Here is a 27,447-nt window from a genome sequence, read left to right as displayed (position 1 = left end):
GTCCCTTTATGTCACTACTCATGTTTATATCCATGAAGAAATCTAGCAAGTTAAAATATAACTTGGCATTGATAAAGGTAATTATATTGTATAAACACTCAGACCTATGGACTGGGATGGTAGGTGGAAAAGCCAAGGTAAATGACCTTGTGTTTATATGAGTGATATTAGTGTCATTTTATGATTAAGTATTTTCACTTAGCTCTGAGACAATGACCTGTGTGTACAAGTCAACCATGTTATGTGAAAGTGTAGAATAGTGCCAAGAGCTGTGGCAAATGAGAGGCGATGACATGACCCAAAAATAGAGATAGTGTAATTTTGCTGCTTATCCACATTTCCTGCACAGTATGGTCCAAGAGATTATTTGTAAAGATTTTCATAGAGTATAATTTACATACATAAAATTCTAAATTCACATCTCAAAGTGTATAATTAAATGTTGTAGTGTACTATTCATATGAATATGTAACCACCATCACTGAAATTTTTTGAACATTTCATTACTCCAAACAGAAGCCCTCGGGGCAAGCATTTGGTGTAGCCAATAACACTGGCATGTCCACATCCCATGTCAGATTGCCTGGTTCAAGTTCCAGATCTGCTTTGATTCTAGCTTCTTACTATGCACACCTTTTGAGGAATCATGTGATGTTTCAAATGGTTGAGTTCCTACCAGTCACATGGGAGACTCAGATTGATTTCCCATGTGCTGGCCTAATCCCGGCACAGATCTGGCTGTTGGCATTTGAAGAGTGAAACAATTAGTGGAAGGTCTTTCTGCTTTTCAATCAAAGTGGAAAAAATTTTGAAAAATCTTTAAAAGAAGCTTGTACCCTCCATCTTTTTTAACCCTACACCCTTCCTTTTTCTGATTCTTCCAATCCCTGGTAAGTACTCATTCATTTTATGACTCTATATATTCACCTATTGTGGACATTCCATATAAATAAAATGAAAGCACATTTGGAAATGGGCAATGGAATTTATCTCTATGGGTGACCCACCTGCTGGAAGAGGCACAGTCGTTAACCTCTCCCATCATGGAATCACCAGCCTATGAGTAAGCAGGGAAAAGACTATTTGGTACCTGGGAATTCAGGGTGTTGTGGCCAAAGTGAACTCCTATGTCAGGACTGTGACTAGATAGGAAAGAGGGAGACCCTTCTTAGCATTACCTGTCTGGATTTTAGCCTTTGTGACACATAGAAGAGCTATATGAAGAAGAAGGAGCACTGATACCTTCAACCTGGCTGATGAGGGCTATGGCTGGTATCATAAACTTGCAACAGGAGCTGTGGGTAAAAGGAGCTTGATGGTCTAGGCGGCATCCACCCACAGTGGTGTTGCTGTGACATTGGTCTAAGCAGTGAGAGAGGGAGCAGGTCATGGATTATACGCCACTGGCTCTCATTGTTTTCACCATCTTTGAATATGTTTTCTTTTTTATATGTCATATGCCCTTAGGTAAATACCCAAATTGATTTAATGTTGTGCATTTAAATAATTTTCACTAGTTCTTCCTTCACTTGGGAATGCTCCATGGAGATGCCCATACTGTCTTGTGAGTAGTGGCAGCTTCAAGGTTTTTTTTTTTGTGTGTGTGTGTGTGTGTGTGTCAATTTGCCCTGTTTATAAAAATTATATGAGCTAGGCTCTCATAAATATTGGATCTTTTAAATTTTTCCAAGAAATATGTTTATAGATATTTAAAATATAAAAAGGATATCTTAAAAAGAAGTCCTAAGTTGATTGAATTGATAATATGCCAGATTCTTGCTCACTAGAAGTATTTTCAAAGACACTGACTGATTATAAAATATCAAACCTTGGCACTTGATCTGTTGAATCACTGTAACTATTTCACCATGTATTTTTCATTTTGCTTCATTAAACATAGATTCAAATAGTCCCTGATATAGCTTTAAAGCTAAAGTAAAATCTTTCAATTTATCACTGAACATATTTATTTATGGTTTTACATGAAAATTTGTAAACATATGTAAATTGGTGTTTATACAAATCAATTTCAAATGACAAGGAATGACATAAAGTTGCTCTCTCATTATGTATTCATTTTTGTTTTTGCCCTGAATTTTAAGGTTTATTTTTAATTGCTCATCTAAATTATTTTATTGTATGAAATACATTTAATTTTTTTTCTAACTTGATATGATTTTATGCTTTTGACAGTTTTTGCCAGAAGTATGAGATCCAAAGAAAATTCCTTCTTAGAGTCACAGCCCGTGAGTATCTGGGTTCCAGTAAATCTAGAAAACTTCGCACTCACTTTTGTCTTAAACACCATAAAGGCCTTGGGCAAGTCTGGGATATGATTTCCACTCAAGAGCCTTATGTTCTCATCATAGTGCCTCACTGGAATGATGATTTACATGAGGACTGTACAACAGAAACATAGATTAGGCCTATTACAAAATTCAGCACACACAAAAGGGACAGGGAATACATCACAAACATATATTGCATGATTCAATTCACATTTTTTTCTTTTTTTTAACTTTTATTTAGTGAATATAAATTTCCAAAGTACAGCTTATGGATTACAATGGCTTCCCCCCCCATAACATCCCTCCCACCCGTAACCCTCCCCTTTCCCACTCCCTCTCCCCTTCCATTCACATCAAGATTCATTTTCGATTCTCTTTATATACAGAAGATCAGTTTAGCATACATTAAGTAAAGATTTCAACTGTTTGCTCCCACACAGAAACATAAAGTGAAAAATACTGTTTGAGTACTAGTTATAGCATTAAATCTCAATGTACAGCACACTAAGGACAAAGATCCTACATGAGGAGGAAGTGCACAGTGACTCCTGTGGTTGACTTAACAAATTGACACTCTTGTTTATGGCATCAGTAATCACCCTAGGCTCTTGTCATGAGCTGCCAAGGCTATGGAAGCCCCCTGAGTTCACTGACTCTGATAATTTTTAGACAAGGCCATGGTCAAAGTGGAAGTTCTCTCCTCCCTTCAGAGAAAGGTACCTCCTTCTTTGATGACCCGTTCTTTCCACTGGGATCTCACTCACAGAGATCTTTCATTTAGTTTTTTTTTTTTTTTTTTCCCCAGAGTGTCTTGGCTTTCCATGCCTGAAATACTCTCATGGGCTTTTCAGCCGGATCTGCGTGCCTTAAGGGCTGATTCTGAGGCCAGAGTGCTGTTTAGGACATCTGCCATTCTATGGGTCTGCTGTGTATCTCATTTCCCATGTTGGATCATTTCTTCCTTTTTTATTCTATCAGCTAGTATTTGCAGACACTATTCTTGTTTATGTGATCCCTTTGACTCTTAGTCCTATCATTATGATCAATTGTGAACAGAAATTGATCACTGGGACTAGTGAGATGGCATTGGTACATGCCACCTTGATGGGATTGAATTGGAATCCCCAGGTATGTTTCTAACTCTACCATTTGGGGCAAGTCAGGTTGAGCATGTCCCGAATTGCACATCTCTTCCCTCTCTTATTCCCACTCTTATATTTAACAGCAATCACTTTTCAGTTAAGTTTCAGCACTTAAGAAGAATTGTGTATTGATTACAGTATTCAACCAAAAGTACTAAGTAGAACAAGCAAATTCACATCAATTCACATTTTAAAAAAATACCTGCTTAGTGTTATGATACTAATAAAGTTACATAAGAAAAACAATTCTTCTCTGATAAACTAAGAGTATACAGTACTTTAGAAATTCTGCAATGAAAACGAAGAGTATACAATTTAATGATTTCTCTGTACCTGAACACAATATCACAATAATACCAATACTTCACCTGTATCACCTAAATATATTTTTTTCTGATAACAGTGTTAGTATCAAAATTCTTAACAACCAACAATATCTTCTGTATTGATTTAGCTTCTGCTTTGTATATCTTTGTCTTAAAAGTGATTTCAGAGGTAAATTAGAGCTATTGCAACAGTTTACCATGAAGCTTCTGTAACCAGATACTTTACAGAATGTCACAAACTCACTCAGTACTTGCCCCCATTAGGGTAATTCTCTTTTTGTGGAAGCTTCTCAAGGTCTAATGCAATTACATTGACTCTTCTGGCATGTAACTAATCATTGGCCCTAGAGAAAACAATTACACTCATAATGTGGTGATACTTGCTTTACTGCAGTAACCTGGACTTAATACTGATTTATCTCCAAGATACACCAGCATTAAGTATGCCATTACTTCTGTCCACATACTTTTATAAGTAAGTATTTTACTTGCCTTGTGGACCTCAACCAATTCTTCTCACACCTTTGTGAATCTTATAAATTGTTATCTGTTGTGATCTTCCTGAATGCTAGGAGTTATCAGCTCTCACTCTGATCAGCAATATGATTGTTATTCAAGCTATCAGTGAGTTATCCGGTGTCAGATTCCATTTTGTGCATATGCTTTTGTAGAGCCACTTCTGCTACAAACTCTCCTAGATTACGTTGCCCTCAGAAAGAAGAGTCTGATAGAGATCAGAGCACAGAGTTATGTTGAGAAATGATCTTTGGGTGGAGGAGCACAAGATGAGGGAGAGTGACACTGGAAGACTGTTTGTTGAGTGAGATCCCTCAGGGGTTCCATGCACAGAAGTCTAGGAAGTATTCATGCAGAAGGTGGGAGATTGCATTATTGGACGAGCACTGTTTGCTTTGTGTGTGTGCACATACCTGCTTGTATTTATTCACCTTGTCATTCTGCCATTTCGTTTGCTTCTCTCAGGTGTTTGCTGGTCTTCAGTTGTTCATTTATACTGAAACAGGAAACAGAATGACTCAGCATCATCATATCTTTGTGGAAAGGCATGGTAACTGGTTGCCTTTGATATTTATACAGAGTTAATATTATTTTACCTAAAGTTACCCATGGATGTTAGAATGAAGAAAATTTTACTTTAATGTGCTCTGTTGGTTCCAATTACTTTGATTTGTCTTGGACAATTTATTTCAATGTCTTTAGAGAGAAACTTTCTGATTTTGTGGATGGAAAATAAAAATGACGGTATAGGGGTTGTAGTAAAGTTTACATCGGATTTTTCAATTTTCTCAATAATTTTTTCTTTACCAGTTTCCCTCCTCTTTTTGATTCTTCCTTTTCTCCTTCTTTCTTTCTGTTATCTCTTTTTCTTTCTTTTTTTTTCAAGATTGATTTATTTATTTGAAAGACAGAGTTACAGAAAGGCAGAGGCAGAGAGAGGGGGAGAGTCTTCCATCTGCTGGTTCACTCCAAATGGCCACAATGGCCAGAGCTGCAGCGATCCAAAGCCAGAAGCCAGGAGCTTCTTCCTGGTTCTCCCACATGGGTGCAGAGGCCCAAGGACTTGAACCATCTTTTACTGCTTTTCCAGGCCATAGCAGAGAGCTGGATAGAAGTAGAGCAGCCGGTATTTGGAACAGCACCCATATGGGATGCTGGCACTGCAGGTGGCTGCTTTACTGCCTATACCAACAGTGCCAACCCCCCCCCCCATTCTCTGTATTTTTTTTTTTTTGCATTTTCATTGTCATTTCTCTTTCGATTTCTTTAATCCATAATAAGGCTTCCATATTTTTGTTATTTTTTCCTTTTGTTGAATTATTGGCCAGAGATGTTATCTAATCCTTAATATGCATTTTTAATGTTTCTTTATGCTTATAATCAGAATGCATTTTCTGTCCATCATTTTCAAAGGTATAAAAGATGTTGAAACATCTCAGTTATTGTGTTCTTATCTTTGATCACTTTCTTAAAATGATCTGTAGATTTCTGCACTGTATAGTTATGACAGTTTCCTTTTGGACTGAATAGTTTCTTGTAAGAAGATCCTTTGAGACAGTGCAAATATCTTCTATCTTCTTTGAATCCCACATTTTGCCCTCTAATTTTAGCTTCCATATATAGTTAATTCATGTCTGAAACAAAATTAGTGTACAGTTAGCCTAATGATGATTCCTAGCTGTAAAATTTCTTCCATAATTATTGGAATTCTATTATAAGGAAAATTTACTTCCTTTATTTTATAATTTTTCTATCAAAATAGTAAAATTTATAAATGGTTTCTATATTTGTTTTTTAAAATGTATTTATAATTATAATCCATTGTTATCATTATTTTGTTGCTCAAATTAATACCAATGTGATACACTAGGACTCCTTATAGTTGCCTGTCATATTTTTTGACACATTCCTAGAATTTGATTGCTTTTTCACTTTTAGATAGCACAAGACTCTTCGGACTCATCCTGGACTTTGCTTACTTGAGGATCAATAAGGATCTTTTCACCAAGAAGCTAGGATTACTTTTATTTAAAAAAAGTCTCTACAAAAATATTCAAATAATAGATGTGCTCATTAATTGTCATATAACATTGCTTACAGGCCACTGTATGAAAGAGTTTTGGGAAATAAATATTTATAGCTTTGAACTTATTTAAATAATAAATATATCTTAACTACTGTTACAGAAAGCACCAAAAGAATATAGTATGAAAAAAAGCCTAAATTTAAATTCTGACGGATTCACATAAACTGGTAACTAATATAGTACATTTGTTATCTTTAAAAAATACTATTACATTAATTTAAGTATGAATTAACAAATTCATTTTTTCATACACAGATTTTCAGATATTTTTAATCCAGCTATTATTTTTATTTTAAAAAGGAAAAGCATAGGACCAGATGGATTCACTGCTGAATTCTACCAGACATTTAAAGAAGAACTAACTCCATTTCTTCTCAAACTATTCAGAACAATTGAAAAAGAGGGAGTCCTCCCAAATTCTTTCTATGAAGCCAGCATCACCTTAATTCCTAAGCCAGAAAAAGATGCAGCATTGAAAGAGAATTACAGACCAATATCCCTGATGAACATAGATGCAAAAATCCTCAATAAAATTCTCGCCAACAGAATGCAACAACACATCAGAAAGATCATCCACCCAGACCAAGTGGGATTTATCCCTGGTATGCAGGGATGGTTTAATATGCACAAAACAATCAATGTGATACACCACATTGACAGACTGCAGAAGAAAAACCATATGATTATCTCAATAGATGCCGAGAAAGCATTTGATAAAATACAACACCCTTTCATGATGAAAACTCTAAGGAAACTGGGTATGGAAGGAACATTCCTCAATACAATCAAAGCAATCTATGAAAAACCCACAGCCAACATCCCATTGAATGGGGAAAAGTTGGAAGCATTTCCACTGAGATCTGGTACCAGAAAGGGATGCCCACTCTCACCACTGCTATTCAATATATTTCTGGAAGTTCTAGCCAGAGCTATTAGGCAAGAAAAAGAAATTAAAGGGATACAAATTGGGAAGGAAGAACTCAAACTATCCCTCTTTGCAGATGATATGATTCTTCATTTAGGGGATCCAAAGAACTCTACTAAGAGATTATTGGAACTCATAGAAGATTTTGGCAAGGTAGCAGGGTATAAAATCAATGCACAAAAATCAACAGCCTTTGTATACACAGGCAATGCCATGGCTGAGGAAGAACTTCTAAGATCAATCCCATTCACAATAGCTACAAAAACAATCAAATACCTTGGAATAAATTTAACCAAGGACGTTAAAGATCTCTATGATGAAAATTACAAAACCTTAAAGAAAGAAATAGAAGAGGATACCAAGAAATGGAAAAATCCTCCATGTTCATGAATTAGAGAATCAATATCATCAAAATGTCCTTTCGCCCAAAAGCGATTTATAAATTCAATGTGATACCAATCAAGATACCGAAGACCTTCTTATCAGATCTGGAAAAAATGATGCTGAAATTCATATGGAGACACAGGAGACCTCGAATAGCTAAAGCAATCTTGTATAACAAAAACAAAGCTGGAAGCATCACAATACCAGATTTCAGGACATACTACAGGGCAGTTGTAATCAAAACAGCATGGTACTGGTACAGAAACGGATGGATAGACCAATGGAACAGAATAGAAACACCAGAAATCAATCCAAACATCTACATCCAACTCATATTTGATCAAGGATCCAAAATCAATCCCTGGAGTAAGGACAGTCTATTCAATAAATGGTGCTAGGAAAATTGGATTTCCACGTGCAGAATCATGAAGCAAGACCCCTACCTTTCACCTTACACAAAAATTCACTCGACATGGATTAAAGACTTAAAACTACGACCTGACACCATCAAATTATTACAGAGTATTGGAAAAACCCTGCAAGATATAACTACCGGCAATGACTTCTTGGAAAACACCCCAGAAGTACAGGCAGTCAAAGCCAAAATTAACATTTGGGATTGTATCAAATGGAGAAGTTTCTGTACTGCAAAAGAAACAGTCAGGAAAGTGAAGAGGTAACCAACAGAATGGGAAAATATATTTGCAAACTATGCAACTGATAAAGGGTTGACAACAAGAATCTACAAAGAAATCAAGAAACTCCACAACATCAAAACAAACAACCCACTTAAGAGATGGGCCAAGGACCTCAACAGACATTTTTCAAAAGAGGAAATGCAAGTGGCCAACAGACACATGAAAAAATGTTCAAGATCACTAGCCATCAGGGAAATGCAAATCAAAACCACAACGAGGTTCCACCTCACCCCGGTTAGAATGGCTCACATTCAGAAATCTACCAACAATAGATGCTGAGAGAATGTGGGGAAAAAGGGACACTAACCCACTGTTGGGGGGAATGCAAATTGGTTAAGCCACTATGGAAGTCAGTCTGGAGATTCTTCAGAAACCTGAATATAAACCTACCAATCAACCCAGCCATCCCACTCCTTGGAATTTACCCAAAGCAAATGAAATTGGCAAACAAGCTGTCTGCACATTAATGTTTATTGCAGCTCAATTCACAATAGCTAAGACCTGGAACCAACCCAAATGCCCATCAACAGTAGACTGGATAAAGAAATTAAGGGACATGTACTCTAGAATACTATGCAGCAGTCAAAAACAATGAAACCCAGTCATTTGCAACAAGATGGAGGAACTTGGAAAACATCATGCTGAGTGAATTAAGCCAGTCCCAAAGGGACAAATATCATATGTTCTCCGTGATCAGCGACAACTAACTGAGCACCAAAGGGGAAACTTGTTGAAATGAAATGTACACTATGAGAAACAGTGACTTGTCCTGACGGTTGATGTACAATGTAATACTTTATCCATTTTAGTATTTTTTTTGTTCTAGTACCATTGGTTGAACTCTGTAATTAACACACATTTATTCTTAGGTGTTTAAATTTTAACGGAAAAGTGATCCCTGTTAGGAATTTGGAAAACATTATGCTGAGTGAAATAAGCCAATCCCAAAGGGACAAATACCACTTGTTCTCCTTGATAGGTGACAACTAACTGAGCACCAAAAAGGAAACCTGTTAAAGTGAAATGAACACTATGAGAAACAGTGACTTGATCAGCCCTCACCCTGACTGTTGATGAGCAACTTGATATGTTATCCCTCTTAGTATTTTTTTTTTGTTTGTTCTACTTAATACTTTTGGTTGAATACTGTAATCAATACACAATTATTCTGAAGTGCTGAAACTTAACTGAAAAGTGATTGCTGTTAAAAACAAGAGTGGGAATAAGAGAGGGAAGAGATGTGCAATTTGGGACATGCTCAAGCTGACTTGCCCCAAACGGTAGAGTTAGAAACATACCTGGGGATTCCAATTCAATCCCATCAAGGTGGCATGTACCAATGCCATCTCACTAGTCCCAGTGATCAATTTCTGTTCACAATTGATCATAATGATAGGACTAAGAGTCAAAGGGATCACATAAACAAGAATAGTGTCTGCAAATACTAGCTGATAGAACATAAAAGGAAGAGAACGATCCAACATGGGAAGTGAGATACACAGCACACCCATAGAATGGCAGATGTCCTAAACAGCACTCTGGGGGGGAAAAAAAAAAAAACCTAAATGAAAGATCTCTGCGAGTGAGATACCAGTGAAAAGAACTGGTCATCAAAGAAGGAGGTACATTTCTCTGAAGGGAGGAGAGAACTTCCACTTTGACCATGGCCTTCTCTAAATATTATCATAGTCAGTGAACTCAGGGGGCTTCCATAGCCTTGGCAGCTCATGACAAGAGCCTAGGGTGATTACTGATGCCATATACAAGAGTGTCAATTTGTTAAATGAACAACAGGAGTCACTGTGCACTTCCTCCTCATGTAGGATCTTTGTCCTTAGTGTGCTGTACATTGAGATTTAATGCTATAACTAGTACTCAAACAGTATTTTCCACTTTATGTTTCAGTGTGGGAGCAAACGGTTGAAATCTTTACTTAATGTATGCTAAACTGATCTTCTGTATATAAAGAGAATCGAAAATGAATCTTGATGTGAATGGAAGGGGAGAGGGAGTGGGAAAGGGGAGGGTTACGGGTGGGAGGGACGTTATGGGGGGGGGGAAGCCATTGTAATCCATAAGCTGTATTTTGGAAATTTATATTCATTAAATAAAAGTTTAAAAAAATAAAAATAAAAAAAGACCTACTATGAAGTCAATCAGGCTCTTTAAGTATATATGTATATATTTATGAAAACCTATAACTAATGTTAACAGGACAAAATAAATATAAGAATAACAATTTCAAAGTCACATTAAAGATTTATAATGTCAAATGTTATCAAGAAAAATATTACATGTAGAGAGAAGTAGTTCACAAAGATTTGATAGATAATGAGTAATGTGAGATGCTAGCGTTTTTCAATATTTGTAGATAAGCAGTAATAATTACATGAAAGTAAATTATTTTGGAAACAAAATTACAAAATTCAAGTTTTCAGTGTTACATTTTCAAATTCTGTACATGTTTTCCTTTCAATTTTAAATGGAATATATAATAAAACTGATTTCAGGCAAGATGAGAGACGAAATCTCAAAAATTTCTAATGTATTTGTATGGGACCAATTTGAATATGGAGCAATAAGATATTAAAAATCACTAATTAAAAGGCAAACCCTCTGTGTCTGTGCATACATTTAGAGTTCTATTTAATGTAATGTACTGAGCTGGTAAGTGATCACTCAACTATTTTACACTTCTTCTGCTCTGAACTCTATGCATATCCTGAAGAAAAAAGAACAACATAGAACAACATACGCAGCCACGTGTGAAAGCAAGAAACAGTAGTCACCAATTACCAGCATCAGAGGGAATTTCATTAAAAGACATTTGGTACCTAAAGAGAAAAGCATGAATAAAAAGGATTCAAAATGAGACAAAGTCCTTAAAAGTAGGGACCAAAATTAATTAAATCTATAGAATGTTGAACCTTTCTGCTTTTTTAGTAATTTTATTTAAGGCACACAAATTTTATACATTTCCAACATATAGATTCAGGAACATAGCTGTACACCCCCCTCGACCTCTTGCCTATGCTCCCACTCTTCTTCCTCCTCACTCTCCTATTCTCATTCTTAATTTTTACAAGCATCTATTTTCAGTTAACTTTATTCTCATAAGATTAATCCTACACTAAATAAGGAGTTTAACAAATAGTATGAAGAAATGCTGTTCCTTAACACTAGGGACGAGGACTGTTAAAAATCAAAATTGAAAAGTTTCAAAATGTCAATTTCACTTCTATATATTGCCTTTTAGATACTCTATTCTTTACCACACATCAAAGAGAAAATACAGCATTTGGCTATTTTGGGACCGGCTTATTACACTAAGTATAATAATTTCCAGTTGCATCCATTTTGTTTAAAAAGACAGGATTTTATGTTGTTGTTGTTATCACTGTGTGGTACTTCATAGTGAATTGAGCTACGATAAACACGGGAGTACTGGTCTAGCCAACGTGGAAGTCACTATGGAGATGTCTCAAACATCTGAATATAGACCTACCATGTGATAACCCAGCCATCCCACTCCTGGGAATTTACCCCCACAAAAAGAAATCAGTATACCTTTCTGAACCTTTCTGCTTTAAGCATAAAATAATTATATTGGGGTGCTAGAAAAATATCAAGAATTATAATGTACCTGTAGTTGTCCCTAGGATACAGCACAGTTAGCCAAGACGCCATTCTCAAGGGATCACTGCATGACACAAGTTATTTAGAATATTTGCAGAAGTCAATACCTATGATGATTTGAGAAAATAATCAACCATACATGAGGGTACTTCAAAAAGTTCATGGGAATGGAATTAAAAGATAAATTTATTTTTGCCTACAAAAATGTTGAAATCCATGTGTAAATTTTCATAATGTGCATTTTTTCATAAACATTTTGGTGTCTTCTTGAATGCTTGGGCTTCAAAGTTTTCACAACAAAATGAACATTTTTAATTCCAATTTTTCACAGATTTTTGAAGTACCTTCTAGAATAGTAAGTTTTCCCTACATGAATTAGATTCAGAAAAAATAATCAGAGTATGTTTTAACTAAGATCTATTTTCATTTAACTTAATACACATACAGTTAACTGTGTTAAATAAAGGGTTCAGGGTCTGGCACTGTGGCGCAGCAGGTTAATGTCCTGGCCTGACGTGCCAGGCATCCCATAAGGGCGTCAGTTCGAGACCCAGCTGCTCAATTTCCTATCCAGCTCTGTGTTATGGCCTGGGAAAGCAGTACAAGATAGCCCAAGTCCTTGGGACCCTGCACCCATGAGAGAGACCCAGAAGAAGCTCCTGGCTCCTGGCTTTGGATTGGTGCAGCTCTGGCCGTTGCAGCCAATCGGGGAGAGAACCACCAGATGGAAGACCTCTTTCTCTCTCTGCTTCTCCTCTATCTGTGTAACTCTGACTTTCAAATCAATAAATGAATGTTTACAAAAATAAAGAGTTCAACCATTAGTATGAAAGAAAAAAAGGGTATGTAAAATAAGATAAAATAAATGAAAAGAAAGAAAAAATACAAAAGCACAAAAAACGAACCTGTTCCTCAATAGTCAAGGCATGTGCTGTTCCATGTATTTTCTCTCAAAATGTTGATTTCATTTCTACATGTTGCCTTTTATGTGCTCTATTAGTTATCACAGGTCAGTGAGAACATATGGTATTTGTCCCTTTGGGACTGGCTTATTGCACCAATGATGATGTTTTCCACTTCATCTGTTTTGTTGCAAATGACTGAATTTCATTTGTTTTTACTGCTATGTAGTATTCCGTGGTGCACATATCCCATAACATCTTTATCCCGTCTTCAGTTGATGGGCTTCTAGGTTGATTCCATGTCTTTGATTTGTGTATTGAGCTGCAACAACATGGAGGTACAGGTAGCTCTTTCATATGCAGATGTCATTTCCGGTGGGTGCATTTCCAGGAGTGGGATGGCTGGATCATACGGTAAGTCTGTGTTCATGTTTCTGAGATATCTCCCTACTGTCTTCCATAGTGGCTTTACTAGCATACATTTCCACCAACAGTGGGTAAGGGTACTTTTCCCCCACATCCTCACCAGCATTTGTTGTTTGTAGATTTCTGTAGGAAAGCCAGAATGTGGTTTTAAAGCAAATATAGTCCAAATGTTAAGGTTGGATAATAGGTAACATAAGTCTATTAATCAGAAAAATATTCACTGATTACCTAAATTTAATTTTATAAAATAAATACCTAAATGGGTCAATAAAAATAGGATAGAATATTGAGAAAATTCGTAAATTTTGTGCTTTCCTAACTGAATCTTGACAGAACCTACAATAGAAGTCCCCTAAATTCTCTAAAGAATTCTCAGTAAACAGATTAAAATGCAAAAGAGTTATTTATTAACATGTTACATCAAGGCCTTCTTGATTTTGTGCATTTAAATTCTCTTGATTCTGGTTGTGTTCCTGTCTACAACCATCCATCTTATGCTCTATTGAAGTATTTGTAAACTGATTCAGTGTTTTTGGGTCAATATCAATCTCATTATATCCTGACTCTTGAAGCCTGTTATCATGACTCATCAATCGAGCTCCAAAACTCACCTTCTTTCACCTAGAATTTCAGATTAATTTTTAACCAAGTCATCTGACCTTCATTGATCTCAGTTCTTTGCTGGTTACATCAAACCAGGGTCATGATGATAGCGGTTTCATTTATGAATAGTAAATTTGTAGCAAATAACAAATTTCCCTTCATGTCTTTTCCACACCAAAGATGTGTCAATTAAAAAAAAAAAAAATTAAAATAAGAGCAGTATATGAATAAAAAAGATATGAATGGACCATAAGCACAAAGAAGATGTTCAGTCAGGTTAACAATTATGGGTTTCTCAACAAAATCAATGATACATGTTCCTATAATTTGATTTGTGAGTAGAACTATGAATAGACCCATTCACACATTAGGGGGAATCAAGAAGCTATATGGGAAAATCTAAACTGTATGATGTACTTCAGATATTTTTTCATATCCACCTATATTCATTATGCAGACAGCAATTAACATTTAAATCTTTTCTAATAATATCTTTAGTGCATACAATAGTGTGGGCATTGCTTGAAGGGAAAAGATCAAAGAATAGGGTAAGTTTTGTGCCAGGATTAGGCCAGCACATGGGAAATCAATCTGAATACCCCATGTGACTGGTAAGATCTCAACCATTTGAAACATCACCTTGTTCCTCAAAAGGTGTGCACTAGCAGGAAGCTATAATCACAGCAGATGTAGAACATGAACCCGGCAATGTGACATGGGAAGTGGACATGCCAGTGTTATTGGCTACATCGAATGATTGCTCCAAGGGCTTCTATTTGGAGTAATGAAATGTTCAAAAAGTTTTAGTGATGGTGGTTGCATATTCATATGAATAGTATACTACAACATTGAATTATACACTTTGAGTTGTGAATTTAGAATTTTATGTATGTAAATTATACTCTGTGAAAATCTTTACAAATAATCTCTTGGACCATACTGTGCAGGAAATGTGGAGAAGCAGCAAAATTACATTATCTCTATTTTTGGGTCATGTCATTGCCTCTCATTTGCCACAGCTCTTGACACTATTCTACACTTTTACATAACATGGTTGACTTGTACACACAGGTCATTGTCTCAGAGCTAAGTGAAAATACTTAATTATAAAAAGACACTAATATCATTCATATAAACATAAAATCATTTACCTTGGCTTTTCCACCTACCATCCCAGTCCTTCGCTCTGAGTGTTTATACAATATAATTACTTAGATCAATGTCAAGTTATATTTTAACTTGTTAAATTTCTTCATGGATATAAACATGAGTAGTGACATAAAGGGACAGCAATTGGAGAGGAAGCACTGATTTCACCAAGATGTCTGTGATACATGTTTCAGTTCTGCTGTTGCTGCTACAGCTGAGTTGTTGCTTCAGAACTGGGAGCTGTGGAAAGGTGCTGGTGTGGCCTGTGGAGTACAGTCACTGGATGAATTTAAATGTAATCCTGGATGAACTTGTCCGGAGAGGTCATGAGGTGATTGTTCTGAGAAATTCAGCTTCCATTTTCATTGATCCAAGCAAACAAGCTAATATTAAATTTGAAACTTTTCCTATTGCTGCCACCAAAGATGACCTGGAAGATTTTTTTGTACACTTTGTTAGTACATGGACAAATGCACGCCAGAACTCACAATGGAAATATTTTTCACTACTGCAAAAGCTCTTTTCAGAATATTCTGACAGTTGTGAAAATTTCTGTAAAGAAGTAGTTTTCAACAAGACACTCATGACAAAGCTACAGGAGTCAAGATTTGACATCCTTCTTTCAGATGCTGTTGGTCCTTGTGGTGAGCTGCTGGCCGAGCTGCTTAAAATACCCTTTGTGTACAGTCTCCGCTTCACTCCCGGCTACACTATGGAAAAATATAGTGGAGGACTTTCAGTTCCTCCTTCCTATGTTCCTATTATTCTTTCTGATTTAAGTGGGAAAATGACATTCATGGAGAGGGTAAACAATATGCTATGTATGCTTTATTTTGACTTCTGGTTTCAAATGATTACTAAGAAGAGGTGGGACCGATTTTATAGTGAAGTACTAGGTAAGCCATGTATTTTGTTGGTAATGTCGAGTCCTAACTTTGTTATAACTGTGAATCTGAGGTTGTATGAACAGAAAGTCAGAGGAATATTTCTTTTATGAAAAAATAGAAAGATGAAATGATTTATTAATCTCTCAGATGTTATGGATAAATATATATTCCAGGTCAGTGAGAAACCAGAGGCTCATCACCACGATATGGCATCGTAGGAGGTCACACAAATCCAAATAGAACCCTGAAGATTTCTCTAAGGAATTCCATATCCATTTTTTCATAATTTACTTGTTGTATAGATAAGCCAATGATAATTCACTACCATCTTTATTCTTTATTTTTTTCTTTCCTAATATCATGGTGGATGGAGACATGAAGATCAATGTGCTACAGATTTTAGCCCAAGTGTCTATAAGAATAATTGAGTAAATTGTTTACCTGGTGGGCAAGGGTTTCCTTATTTAATCATTAAAGAATTTTTCAACATAACCTAAATGGTTCTTTCACAACTGAGATATAAAATGTTTTATCACAGACTGAAAAACCTATTATTTGAGGATTCTATTGATGCCATATTACATTATTATCTCTTTATAAATATCTCATTGAAGAATAGATATATATGTAATTAGTCAATTTTTTAGAATTATCTTTCTTGAGTAAAAATGAGTTGAAACTAATGGGGAACACAAATGCACTGTTTTATAATTTAAAAAATACTTTCAGCGATGATCATAATTATTTATATATCAATTTCTGTGTAAATAAATATTGGTATTTTCTTTAAGTGAACCCCAAACAACAATCAGTATAAGGAACTCAGTCACACTCTTAAACATCTCACAGTGTGGGGCTGGTGTTGAAGTAAGTTAAACTGCCACTTGGAACTCTTGCATCCCATACTAGAGTGCTTGATCCAACTTCCTTCATATATGCTCAGAGGGCAGATGGTGATGGCCCAAGTACTTGGGTCTCTGCCACCCATTTGGGAGAACCACAAGGACTTCATGGTTCCTGGCTTCAGGGTGGTCTAACCTTGTCTGTTGTAACCACTTGGAGAATGAATAAGCAGATGAAGTTTTCTCCCAACCTCTCTCTCTGTATTTATTCAAATAAACATAAATGAAGTAGAAGAAGGAGGAAGAGGTGGAGGAGGAGAAGGAGAAAAAAAAAAAAAAGAAAATAAGCAGGAGGAGAGGACAAAGAAAACCTCACAGTTCACCCGGAAAGTCCATACTGGCTCCAGCTTGCTAAATTGCAGAAACCAGACTGAGTACTGCCAGGAAAGTTCTATTCAAGATTATGTTCCCTTCTGTATCTAACATAGTTGTTTAAATTTGCATTTGCTACTTTTGCAACTTTACAGAAAAAAGAAATATGCATCTAATTCTATTGTGGATTATTATACTGAGCATGATTTTGTATATACAGAGGTGATACTAGAGACACAAGCTCTCTTTTCATTGGGTTTGTATATATCTAATATGTAAAGAATGTGTACAGGGTACTCATATCGTCACTGACTGTATCACTTCAACATCTCTCAGAACTTTACATGCAATACCTCACATCACAATTCTCTCTTTACCTTGCCTTTTCTCTCCCCATTCAGGAAGACCTGTTACATTCTCAGAGCTAGTGGGGAAAGCTGACATGTGGCTCATTCGAAGCTACTGGGACTTGGAGTTTCCTCGCCCAACCTTACCAAATATTCAATTTGTTGGAGGGCTCCACTGCAAACCTGCCAAACCTCTGCCCAAGGTAAACAGATTCCTATTTGCTCTGTTCTGTTTGTTTTGCATTTTCAGTGCATATGATCTTTCATTGTTCATTTAGAACATTTGGCGCATAGGGAGAAAGTTATGAAAACCAGATAAAGTGGCCTATTAACTACAAACACATATCTTCTAGACAATCACAATATTCAGATTTCGTGATCATTGGAGAACCGTGTGTATTACCTAAGAGATTCTGTTAAAAAAAAAAAAAAGGTAGAGTTTAGTATAAGAGAATTAAGTTGACTATAAGGTTGATTTCTCTAGAGAGAGAATTTGTATCCAGAAAAAAATGAATAAGTTAAAATACCTAGTGAGGGCATTGGAGAGAGGACCTGAGAGGAGATAAACCGAGGAGAGATATGACCAAATGAGGGAAGTATGGTTTTCTTCTTAGAATTGTATATATGAAATACATGAAACATATTCTAATCTTTTAATAAAGTTCTTTTTTAAAAAAAAAAGCCTGCAGTATACAGTGATTGATTCATCTGCACAGAGCCAGAGCCAAGACTGAGGAAAGAAGAATCATTCAGGAGGTTGCTGTAAGAGTTCAGACACCGGGGCCGGTGTTGTGGCATAGTGGGTAAAGCCACTGCCTGCAACACGGATATCACATAAGGGTGACAGTCCCAGCTGATTCCCTTCCTATCCATCTCCCTGCTAATGGCCTTTGAAATCAGTGGAAGATAGCCTAAATGTGTGTGCTCCTGCCACCCACATGAAAGACCCGGATGAAGCTCCTGGGTCTTGGCTTCAGCCTGGCTTAGCCTTAGCCATTGTGGCCCTTTGGAGAGGGAACCATCAGATGGAAGATTCATTCTCTCTCTCTCTCTCTCTTTCTCTCTCTCTCTCTCTCTTTCTCTCTCTGTCTCTGTCTTTGTCTCATTGTTTCTCCCTCTCTTTCTTAGTAACTTTGACTTTCAATTACATAAGTAAACCTTAAAGCACACACACACACACACAAACATACACAGTTTCACTACAGATGATATGTAGCTAAAAGTTAACATTCATAAACAAGATTATTGCTGATCATCTAAGAATACCATCCTCATGTTGTGCTGTGTGAGAGTGTGAGAAATATGGTTATTAAAAGTCAAGTTCAAAATAAAAATGTGTGATACCAAAAGGAACTGATTTTAGTCTGAAACATCTGCACTTCTGTATATTGCTCCACTGTTCACATTGGCCAATAAATGGATACAACCCATGTATCTATCTACTGATGAACAAATAAAGAAAATATGTTAATTATACACAGTGGAATAACATTTGTTCATTCTTAAGTTGAATAATAAATGGTTAAGAAAAATAATACAAAAAGTTGAAGGACAAGGAAAACAATGAGATGGGTTGATAATAATTTGAAATAATACAGGAATGAGCCTTGAATCAAAGGCATTGATTGTGAAATCTCTCTTATTCTTTTGTTAGTACTACCTTTATTCCCATAATAACTTGATTTTTCATGAATTATCAAATTTTCAGATAATCTCTACTCTGAGAAATTAGACAAGTGAGAATCTTAAAATAGCTTCTATGTTTGGTCATATAATATACTGATATGAAAATATAAGGAGGAAATAACATGTGTAATCAATAGGTACAGCAGTTATTTCTAAAATAAATATTGGAAATAACTAAATAGCCAGTATCACAAGGAATGAACAAATAACATATATATGTGTATGCCATACCATTACAATTCCTTTAGCAAAGAATCCTTAACAACACCAAATCATTCCAAAAAGGAGGTTTGTTGAAAACAGCAGGGTAAAGAAGATAAATAGAAAAAGAGCATATTTTTCTCATACAAAAGAAATGTGGATTAGGATTATATTTCTTTAATATATATCCTAGAATGTACATTGTGTTTAACGTTCAGTTATCAGAAAAAAAAAATGTGTGACATGGTTTTCACACCAATACCTTTAAACTAAGAAATGGATAAGTGGCAAATTTTGCATACCATGGATTTACATCAGCTACTACTCCAATAATTCCTGATAATACTGTTATTTCCTTTGTTGTTCTTAGCAATCTTTTCACTAGTGTTTGCTGTGTGGCTGGCCTTTTGTGATGGTGCAAATTTTTTCTTCACAGGAAATGGAAGACTTTGTGCAGAGCTCTGGAGAAGAGGGAGTTGTGGTGTTTTCCCTGGGGTCCATGGTCAGCAACATGACAGAAGAAAGGGCCAATTTGATTGCATCGGCCTTTGCCCAGCTTCCACAAAAGGTTAGAAAAAGTATCCTAATGGTGGGGAGCTACTGGATGATTGTTTAACTCTGTAAAGGGACTGATTACAGAAACTTTTTTTTGAAATGTAAACAGCTATGATAGTTCTAATTCTTCTTAGATATCAATTTAAAAACAGAGACTTCTAAGATGCTAAAGGAGTGCTGAAGGTTTTTTATTTCAAATACTCTGGAATACATTTTGTGATTAGAAATAAATATATTTGAGATACAGCATAAACTTTAAGTTTTTTGCAAAGATTTATTTATTTATTTATTTGAAAGATAGAGAATTACACAGAGGCAGAGGCAGAGGCAGAGAGAAATCTTTCATCCACTTGTTCACTCCCCAGATAGCCATAATGGCTGGAGCTGTGCCGATCCGAAGCCAGGACCCAGGAGCTTCTTCCAGGTCTCCCAGGTGGATACAAAGGCCCAAAGACTTGGGCCATCTTTTACTGCTTTTCATGTCATAGCAGAGAGTTGGATAGGAAGTGGAGCAGCCAGGACTGGAATCTGTGCCCATATGGAATGCCAGCACTGCAGGTGGTAACTTTACCCACTATGCCACAGACTGGCCCCAAAGGTTTATTAGTATCCTAAAAAAGCAGACAGGTATATAGAAATCACCAGATTTTACCCTATTCTTTGATCTTTTCCCTTCAAGCAATGCCCACACTATTGTATGCACTAAAGATATTATTAGAAAAGATTTAAATGTTAATTGCTGTCTGCATAATGAATATAGGTGGATATGAAAAAATACCTGAAGTACATCATACAGTTTAGATTTTCCCATATAGCTTCTTGATTCCCCTTAATGTGTGAATGGGTCTATTCATAGTTCTACTCACAAACCTATTTCAACAAAGGAGGATCATGTCTCACCAATCCCCAGGCGAAATTGTCACATACTTAGCTAAGAAGTTTAGAGAAAGGGGAAAAAAATTCTAGCCAGTCCCTTGGGACTGGACTCCATCAATGTCTAAATCTGAATGTGTAAGAGAAAGAGTGGAGGAGGGTTGTAACCAGAGGTGCACTCCATGCAGTACAAAATATGGAACCTCAAGAATTTGTTTCTAATCCAGCCCATTAATAGCTTTTTCTGGGTTGGTAAGGGAGGCGGGGGGGTATAAGGAATCAAGTAGAGACAAATGTGGCATGGGAAGAGGTTCAGGTGCTCCCAATTCCAGAAAATACAGCAGAGACTAATTTTCTAATGTATGCAATGTATCTTTTATCTGTAGGTATTTATGAACCATTTTTTAATCTCATATAAGTTTCTTTTAATCACCTAAATTATCATCATCATCATCATCATCATCATCATCATTATTTTGCTGAGAAGCTGAATTTAAGACTCACAAAGCATCCAGAAGTGAAGCACTTCTGGTTTACACTTCAATTTATGAGAATTTCTCAGAAATTCCTAAGCCTCTATCAGACTTTAGTACAGGGCATGGTGATTGGGTATAGCAGCACATACTAATCATGTCTCTCAATGCTTTATAGTTCATTGTAGAAGGGTCAAAATCAACTGAAGAAAATTTAATGGCATCACAATTATAGATTTTTTTCAACTGCTTTGCTGTACATGAATTAGCCTTTCCCTGTACTTTTAAAATATTTCCAACTCTAGCAAGAATTATAATATTTTGGATTCATTTCAAAGTTGCAACTTGAAATTCTTCTTAGAAATAGTGCTTCATAATTTGTAACCTAAAACAAATGATATATAGTTCCTAAGCAGAATTAATTTATTTCTCACATATTTATGATCATACAGAATTGCTTTTTTCAATTAAAAGATGTGAAATCATAAAGAAATTATGAAAACATGGATGTAACTAAACTTCCACTCTATTTTTAAATAAAAACCTTAATATTATAATTGCATGATTATTATAACAGAAAAATACACATTTTTAACATGAAAAGTATGCACTGTGATTAAATACTTGAATTATTCATTCATCATCTCACAAAACTAAGCTGCTACATGTGAAACATAATGGTTACTTTCCACACTTGACTGCATATACAACAAGTACGGAAAAGTAAGCCCTCTGTTTACTTCAGGCATTTAGTAGTTCTCATTACTTAAGCCCTCATCCTTCTTTCCTATGGACAGCAATTAGCTAGGGGACCTCTGAAATGCATTAGAATTGCAATACACTATCATTTGAAATTAAGCTCATGGGTTAGATATTCTCTTTATCTAATAGGTTATATGGAGATTTGATGGCCAGAAACCAAAAACATTAGGACCCAACACTCGGATCTATGACTGGATCCCCCAGAATGATCTTCTTGGTAAGACTCTGGAGAACAATTGCTGAAAACACAAATAAAAGCCAATTCGGATGATAATAGTTTAACTGAAATCTGCATGGCCACATCTTATGGAGAAACTCAGCATCAAACATATTTAAATTTATTTTCTAGCTCTAGGAGAAATATAATAACCTAAAACACTGAGCATTTTCTTAAATGCACATTTACATGTTTTGTGGCTGGAATCAAAATATCTTTCACTTTCAACAATTTCCTGCATTTTCTGTCTCCTAATTCAAATATTATTTCTGTCCTCTCACTGTGTTGTTTTTGAAAGCCTCTGGAAAACAACACACTTTGTTATTATGAATGATCCTGCATTTCCTTTGGGAAAAGTCTTTATTGTGAAGTGATAGCATGTATCAAAATGAAGTGTTGGCTGTACTTTGTCCGTTTTCAGTATTGCCACAGTGCCACTCCTGGTTGTTTGGAGCACCTCAAAAACAGACTTAGTGAATGTACTATATCTTTTTTGGTTTGTGTTTTTGCTCTTTTGGTTTTTTTTTTTATGAATTTAATTTTATTTAATTTATATTTTTCTGAAAGAAACATTTATTTAAGGAATACGGACTCAATGTTTTTCATAAGTACAACTTCAGGAATATTGTGATTTCACACCCATCCTCCCACCCCCACTCCCACCCCTCTACCTCTTCCTTCTCTCATTCTCATTCCCATTCTCCACTAAGATCCATTTTCGATTAACTTTATATGCAGAAGACCAACTCTATGTTAAATAAAAAGCTCAACAATTTGCATGAAAACAATTGTTCCTCAACAATGGAGACAAAGTCTGTTCAAAGTTACTGCATCTTGAAGATAATTTCACTTATTTTTTTAGAAAATTAACTTTAAAGAAACATCCAAGAATTAACTTTAATTAACTTTAAAGAGACATCAAAAGAACAGCCAACACATCTTTGACAAGCACTTAGACATAATTATACTTCAACTCTTTGACTACAGAGGTCCTGCATGGGAAGTTAGTGCATAGTGACTCCTGCTCTAAATTTAACAATTAACACTGTAATGTGTGATATCTGTGATCACCCCAGGCTCTTGACATGAACTGCATAGGTTCTGAAAGCCGTTTGAATCCACAAACTCCATAATTATTTAGACAAGGCCATGAGCTCGTGGAAGTTCTCTTCTCCCTTCAGAGAAAAATACCTCCTTCTTTAATGACCACTTCTTTCCTCTGGGTGGGGGGGGGTCTCACCCAATGAGGTCTTTCATGTAGGGCAATTTGTTGCCACAGTGTCTTGGCTTTCCATGCCTGAAATGCTGTCATGGACTTTTCAGCCAGACCCGAATGCTTTTAGGGCTGATTCTGAGGTCAGAGAAATATACTATATCTTGTAATAAAATGTTCAAAATGCACTCAGCTTCAATTTTTGAAAATGAAGTTTATTTTTTCTGGAATATCCTCTTTCTTGGTGTTTATCATGTATTCACTGCTCAAGTAAAATTTCACACTTGCTCTTCCACATAGTCTTCACTTATCTCTCCAATGTACTTAGGTGCCTCTTCTTCTTGAACTGAACGCAATCTAAATGCAGATTTAATGCTCTCATGATCTGTTATCTAGAGATAATGGTTCTCTTCAGTGTGTAATTCTGTTCATATTTCATTTCTGAGACATACATAATAATCTTATTGAAAATCCCTCAATCCTAGGTCATCCAAAAACCAAAGCCTTTGTAACTCATGGTGGAGCCAATGGCATCTATGAGGCAATCCACCATGGCATCCCTATGGTGGGACTTCCTTTGTTTGGGGAGCAACCTGATAATATTGCCCACATGACGGCCAAGGGGGCAGCCATTAGGCTGAACTGGAAAACAATGTCAAGTGAAGATTTGCTCAATGCCTTGAAGACAGTCATCAATGACCCCTCGTGAGTATTACTTTCATTAAATCTGTGTAATATTTACACATAAGTTTTCACCTGCAGGCCAAGAGTGCAACAGTTGAGTCTGAAAAAGGGCAAAAACATTGAGCACAAATTTTCTTCAAGTTGGAAGGAAATTGTCAAATAGTTCTTATGAGTTTCATAATGTTTTTGAGTAGTTTTAAGAGACGGGTTTGTCATAGATTTTCAGATAGTGTGCATATCTCAAATAGCCTAGAAATGGAATGAGAGGTGTAACTGAAGACGACTAAAACAGGATTAAATGAAAGCATTAAGAACACAAATGCAGAAGGTAAGCACAAATGTTATAAATGTACTCACCTACTTTAAGCCCATTTACGAGTGTTTTTTTTTTTGTATTTTTTAAAGATTTATTTATTTATTATAAAGTCAGAGTTACATAGAAAGAGGGGAGGCAGAGAGAGAGGTCTTCCATCTCCTGGTTCACACTCCAAGCTGGCTGCAACGACAAGAGCTGCCATCTTCTACTGCTTTCCCAGGCCACAGCAGAGAGCTGGATCAGAAATGGAGCAGCTGGGACTTGAAGCAGTGCACATAGGGGATGCTGGCACTGCAGGAGGTATATTTGCCCACTATGCCAAAGCAAGGCCCTAAAACAAGGGCATTTATAAGATGTTATTTTTAAAATACATTCTCCATGTGTATTTCAGGTATACAACATGATGTTATGGGTTATGTGTAGATAGTCAAAAGGTTCCTATAGAGAAGCAGCTTAACATATTCATGATCTCACATGGTAGTTACTTATTTTTCTTTTTAAAATTCTAAAATGGTTTATTTTCCAGAAGCCAGCATGTCATAGTCCATTTCTAATTTCCATTACATTTATTGCTTTGCCACGTTTCTATGCTAACATTCTGATCCTGCTACTGGTATTGGTAAACAACTTGGATTTTCAGATTTACTCCTCTGAAAATTGTCTTCCTCCTGTGCATTCTTAATGGTAGGAAGAGGATTTCCCTCCACTGCGATTGTTTCCATGTCATGCTATAGCACTTTTCGGTTCAGATTTGGTAAGCCACATTGCTACATTCTATCACTAGCAACAATGCAGTTGCAATGTCTCAAAGTAAAATGTTGAGTACTCTCTAGATGCTAAGATCATAATACTAAAACAGCAACAACAACAAAAATAATAAAAACATTTATTGATGGTCTAATATATGCAAAGAATAATTGACAGTATTCTAAGAATCACTTAAAGAGGAACTCAGAACATTAGAATAAGAAAGGTACTATTCCTATCCATCCCATTTAGAAATGAACAACTAGGAATAGAGAAATTGATAGGAAGGACAAGGAAGTGTCAGAATCAGGATTCAAAGCAATGTAATTAATTCACTATGATACCTTAATAGTTGTAGTCATTTATCCATGGATACAAGGCCAATATCCCTACTGTGGTTGGTGCAAACCTTATCGACTTTGCCCAGAAATGTAATTACGCTTTTTCATGGATCTGCCTTCTACATCTACATTTTGATATTGTCCCTACTGTGGTTGGTGCAAACCTTATCGACTTTGCCCAGAAATGTAACTACGCTTTTTCATGGATCTGCCTTCTACATCTACATTTTGATATTGTTTTGAACCTTGTACATAAAATCCTCCCTAATTCCTAGTCTATAATTCCAGTTCTACACATTCAATAATTTTTGGTTTTGTTTTTGTGTTTTCTTCTTCTTACATTTAGGACTAGGTGATCCCAATTCCTAGGGTGTAATGTTAGCAAAACTTATTCTCACCCAAGTTCTGTATATACATATTGAGTATCTACACATTGAATTTCTTATGCTTCTAATAAATTCTAGCCTATTAGTTAAGATCAGTATGGTAACCCTCAAAGAAAATATCATTCATTTTTCTTCCATGTTTAAGTGACATGCATTTTATCTACATGAAAATAAGATATCAATTTTTTGTATTTCATTCTGTAATTTGTTGTCTACTGGTTTTCCCTTCAGCTATAAAGAGAATGTCATGACATTATCCAGTATTCACCATGATCAGCCCATGAAGCCCCTGGATCGAGCAGTCTTCTGGATCGAGTATGTCATGCGGCACAAAGGAGCAAAACACCTTAGGGTTGCAGCCCACGACCTCACCTGGTTCCAGTACCACTCTTTGGATGTGGTTGGGTTCCTGGTGTCCTGTGCAGCATTTCTGATTTTTCTTGTCATAAAGAGTTATTTGTTTGTCTATCAAAACCTCGTTAAGATAGGAAAGAAGCAGAAGAGGGATTAGAGCTCTTTCACACCTGTGGGTGTCAGAGAAATCAGACTGCTCCATTTAATTCAAGCACTTTGGATCAAGATGTGACAAGATTGGCACAGTTTTTGAGGATTGTGCCTTTCAGATTATTCCATATATTTAATTGTTGATTCGCCATTAAGGAATATGCAAGTCTAATACCAGAAATCCATAAGCAGTTCTATTCTAATGCTGAATGAGGCAGAATATCATAAATCAGAAACTAACAAAAAAGCCAAAAATAGATCCTTTAAAGTCAGGGTATTCGAGAAGTACAAGAAGCATGAATTTTTCATGTGCCTATGTAGAAATACCTCTGTGGGGGACCACAGGCTGGCCACCTGTGGGAACTTCCTCACTTTGCTGTTTGCATGGCCTGTTGTAACAACTTGTGCAAAACAAGTTAAGGAAGTGCTGGCTGCTGAGAAAAACAAGTCAAGGAAGTGCTAACCACAGGATGTCCTGAAGACACAAACAACCCGGATGGAGCAAGATGAACTTTCGACCTGAGGCACTATGTGCCCTTCGACTTGATTGGACTGTGCCTGCATGGACTGCATGTGAACAGACTTGTCATTGGCTGGGAGTGTCCTGCTATGGGAACCTAGGGTATATAATGGGGATAGTATTGTGTAGGGGGATGAGGGCTTGGCTTCTTTTCTTTCGCCTTGCATCTGGATGAATAAAGTTCCATGAGAACCAAGAAAGCAGCGATTGTTTCTTTACAACGCTGGACTCTCGCGGGCGAGCGTCTGGCAACCTCTATTTAATTAAAAAAAAAATCATGCGGACCATATGTGTCTGTGTCAAAAAAAAAAAGAGTGAGATTCTTGTTAAGGTTTGCATGATAATTTATTCAGATCACTGTAGCATGTGAAAATGACTATTGTATATACTGACCTCAACATCACCTAGGAGAGAATAAATAAATAAAATGCACATATTGG

At 36.2% G+C, this 27,447-nt stretch overlaps 1 protein-coding gene across 1 annotated transcript; it reads left to right on the top strand.

The window, feature by feature from the left end:
• Positions 1–15,220: 15,220 nt before the first annotated feature.
• Positions 15,221–27,447, top strand: LOC149125149 (UDP-glucuronosyltransferase 2B14). The gene is made up of 6 exons (XM_089302677.1): positions 15,221–15,977; positions 17,584–17,732; positions 19,853–19,984; positions 22,209–22,296; positions 23,995–24,214; positions 26,215–27,447. The coding sequence occupies exons 1-6, from the start codon at positions 15,254–15,256 to the stop codon at positions 26,492–26,494; spliced, it is 1,593 nt and encodes a 530-aa protein (XP_089158803.1). The 5' UTR covers positions 15,221–15,253; the 3' UTR covers positions 26,495–27,447.

Source organism: Oryctolagus cuniculus, chromosome 8, assembly GCF_051225735.1.
Source record: "Oryctolagus cuniculus isolate XC-2025 breed Fujian yellow rabbit chromosome 8, ASM5122573v1, whole genome shotgun sequence".
Lineage (NCBI taxonomy): Eukaryota > Metazoa > Chordata > Mammalia > Lagomorpha > Leporidae > Oryctolagus > Oryctolagus cuniculus.
This window is presented reverse-complemented; position numbering and strand designations above follow the sequence as displayed.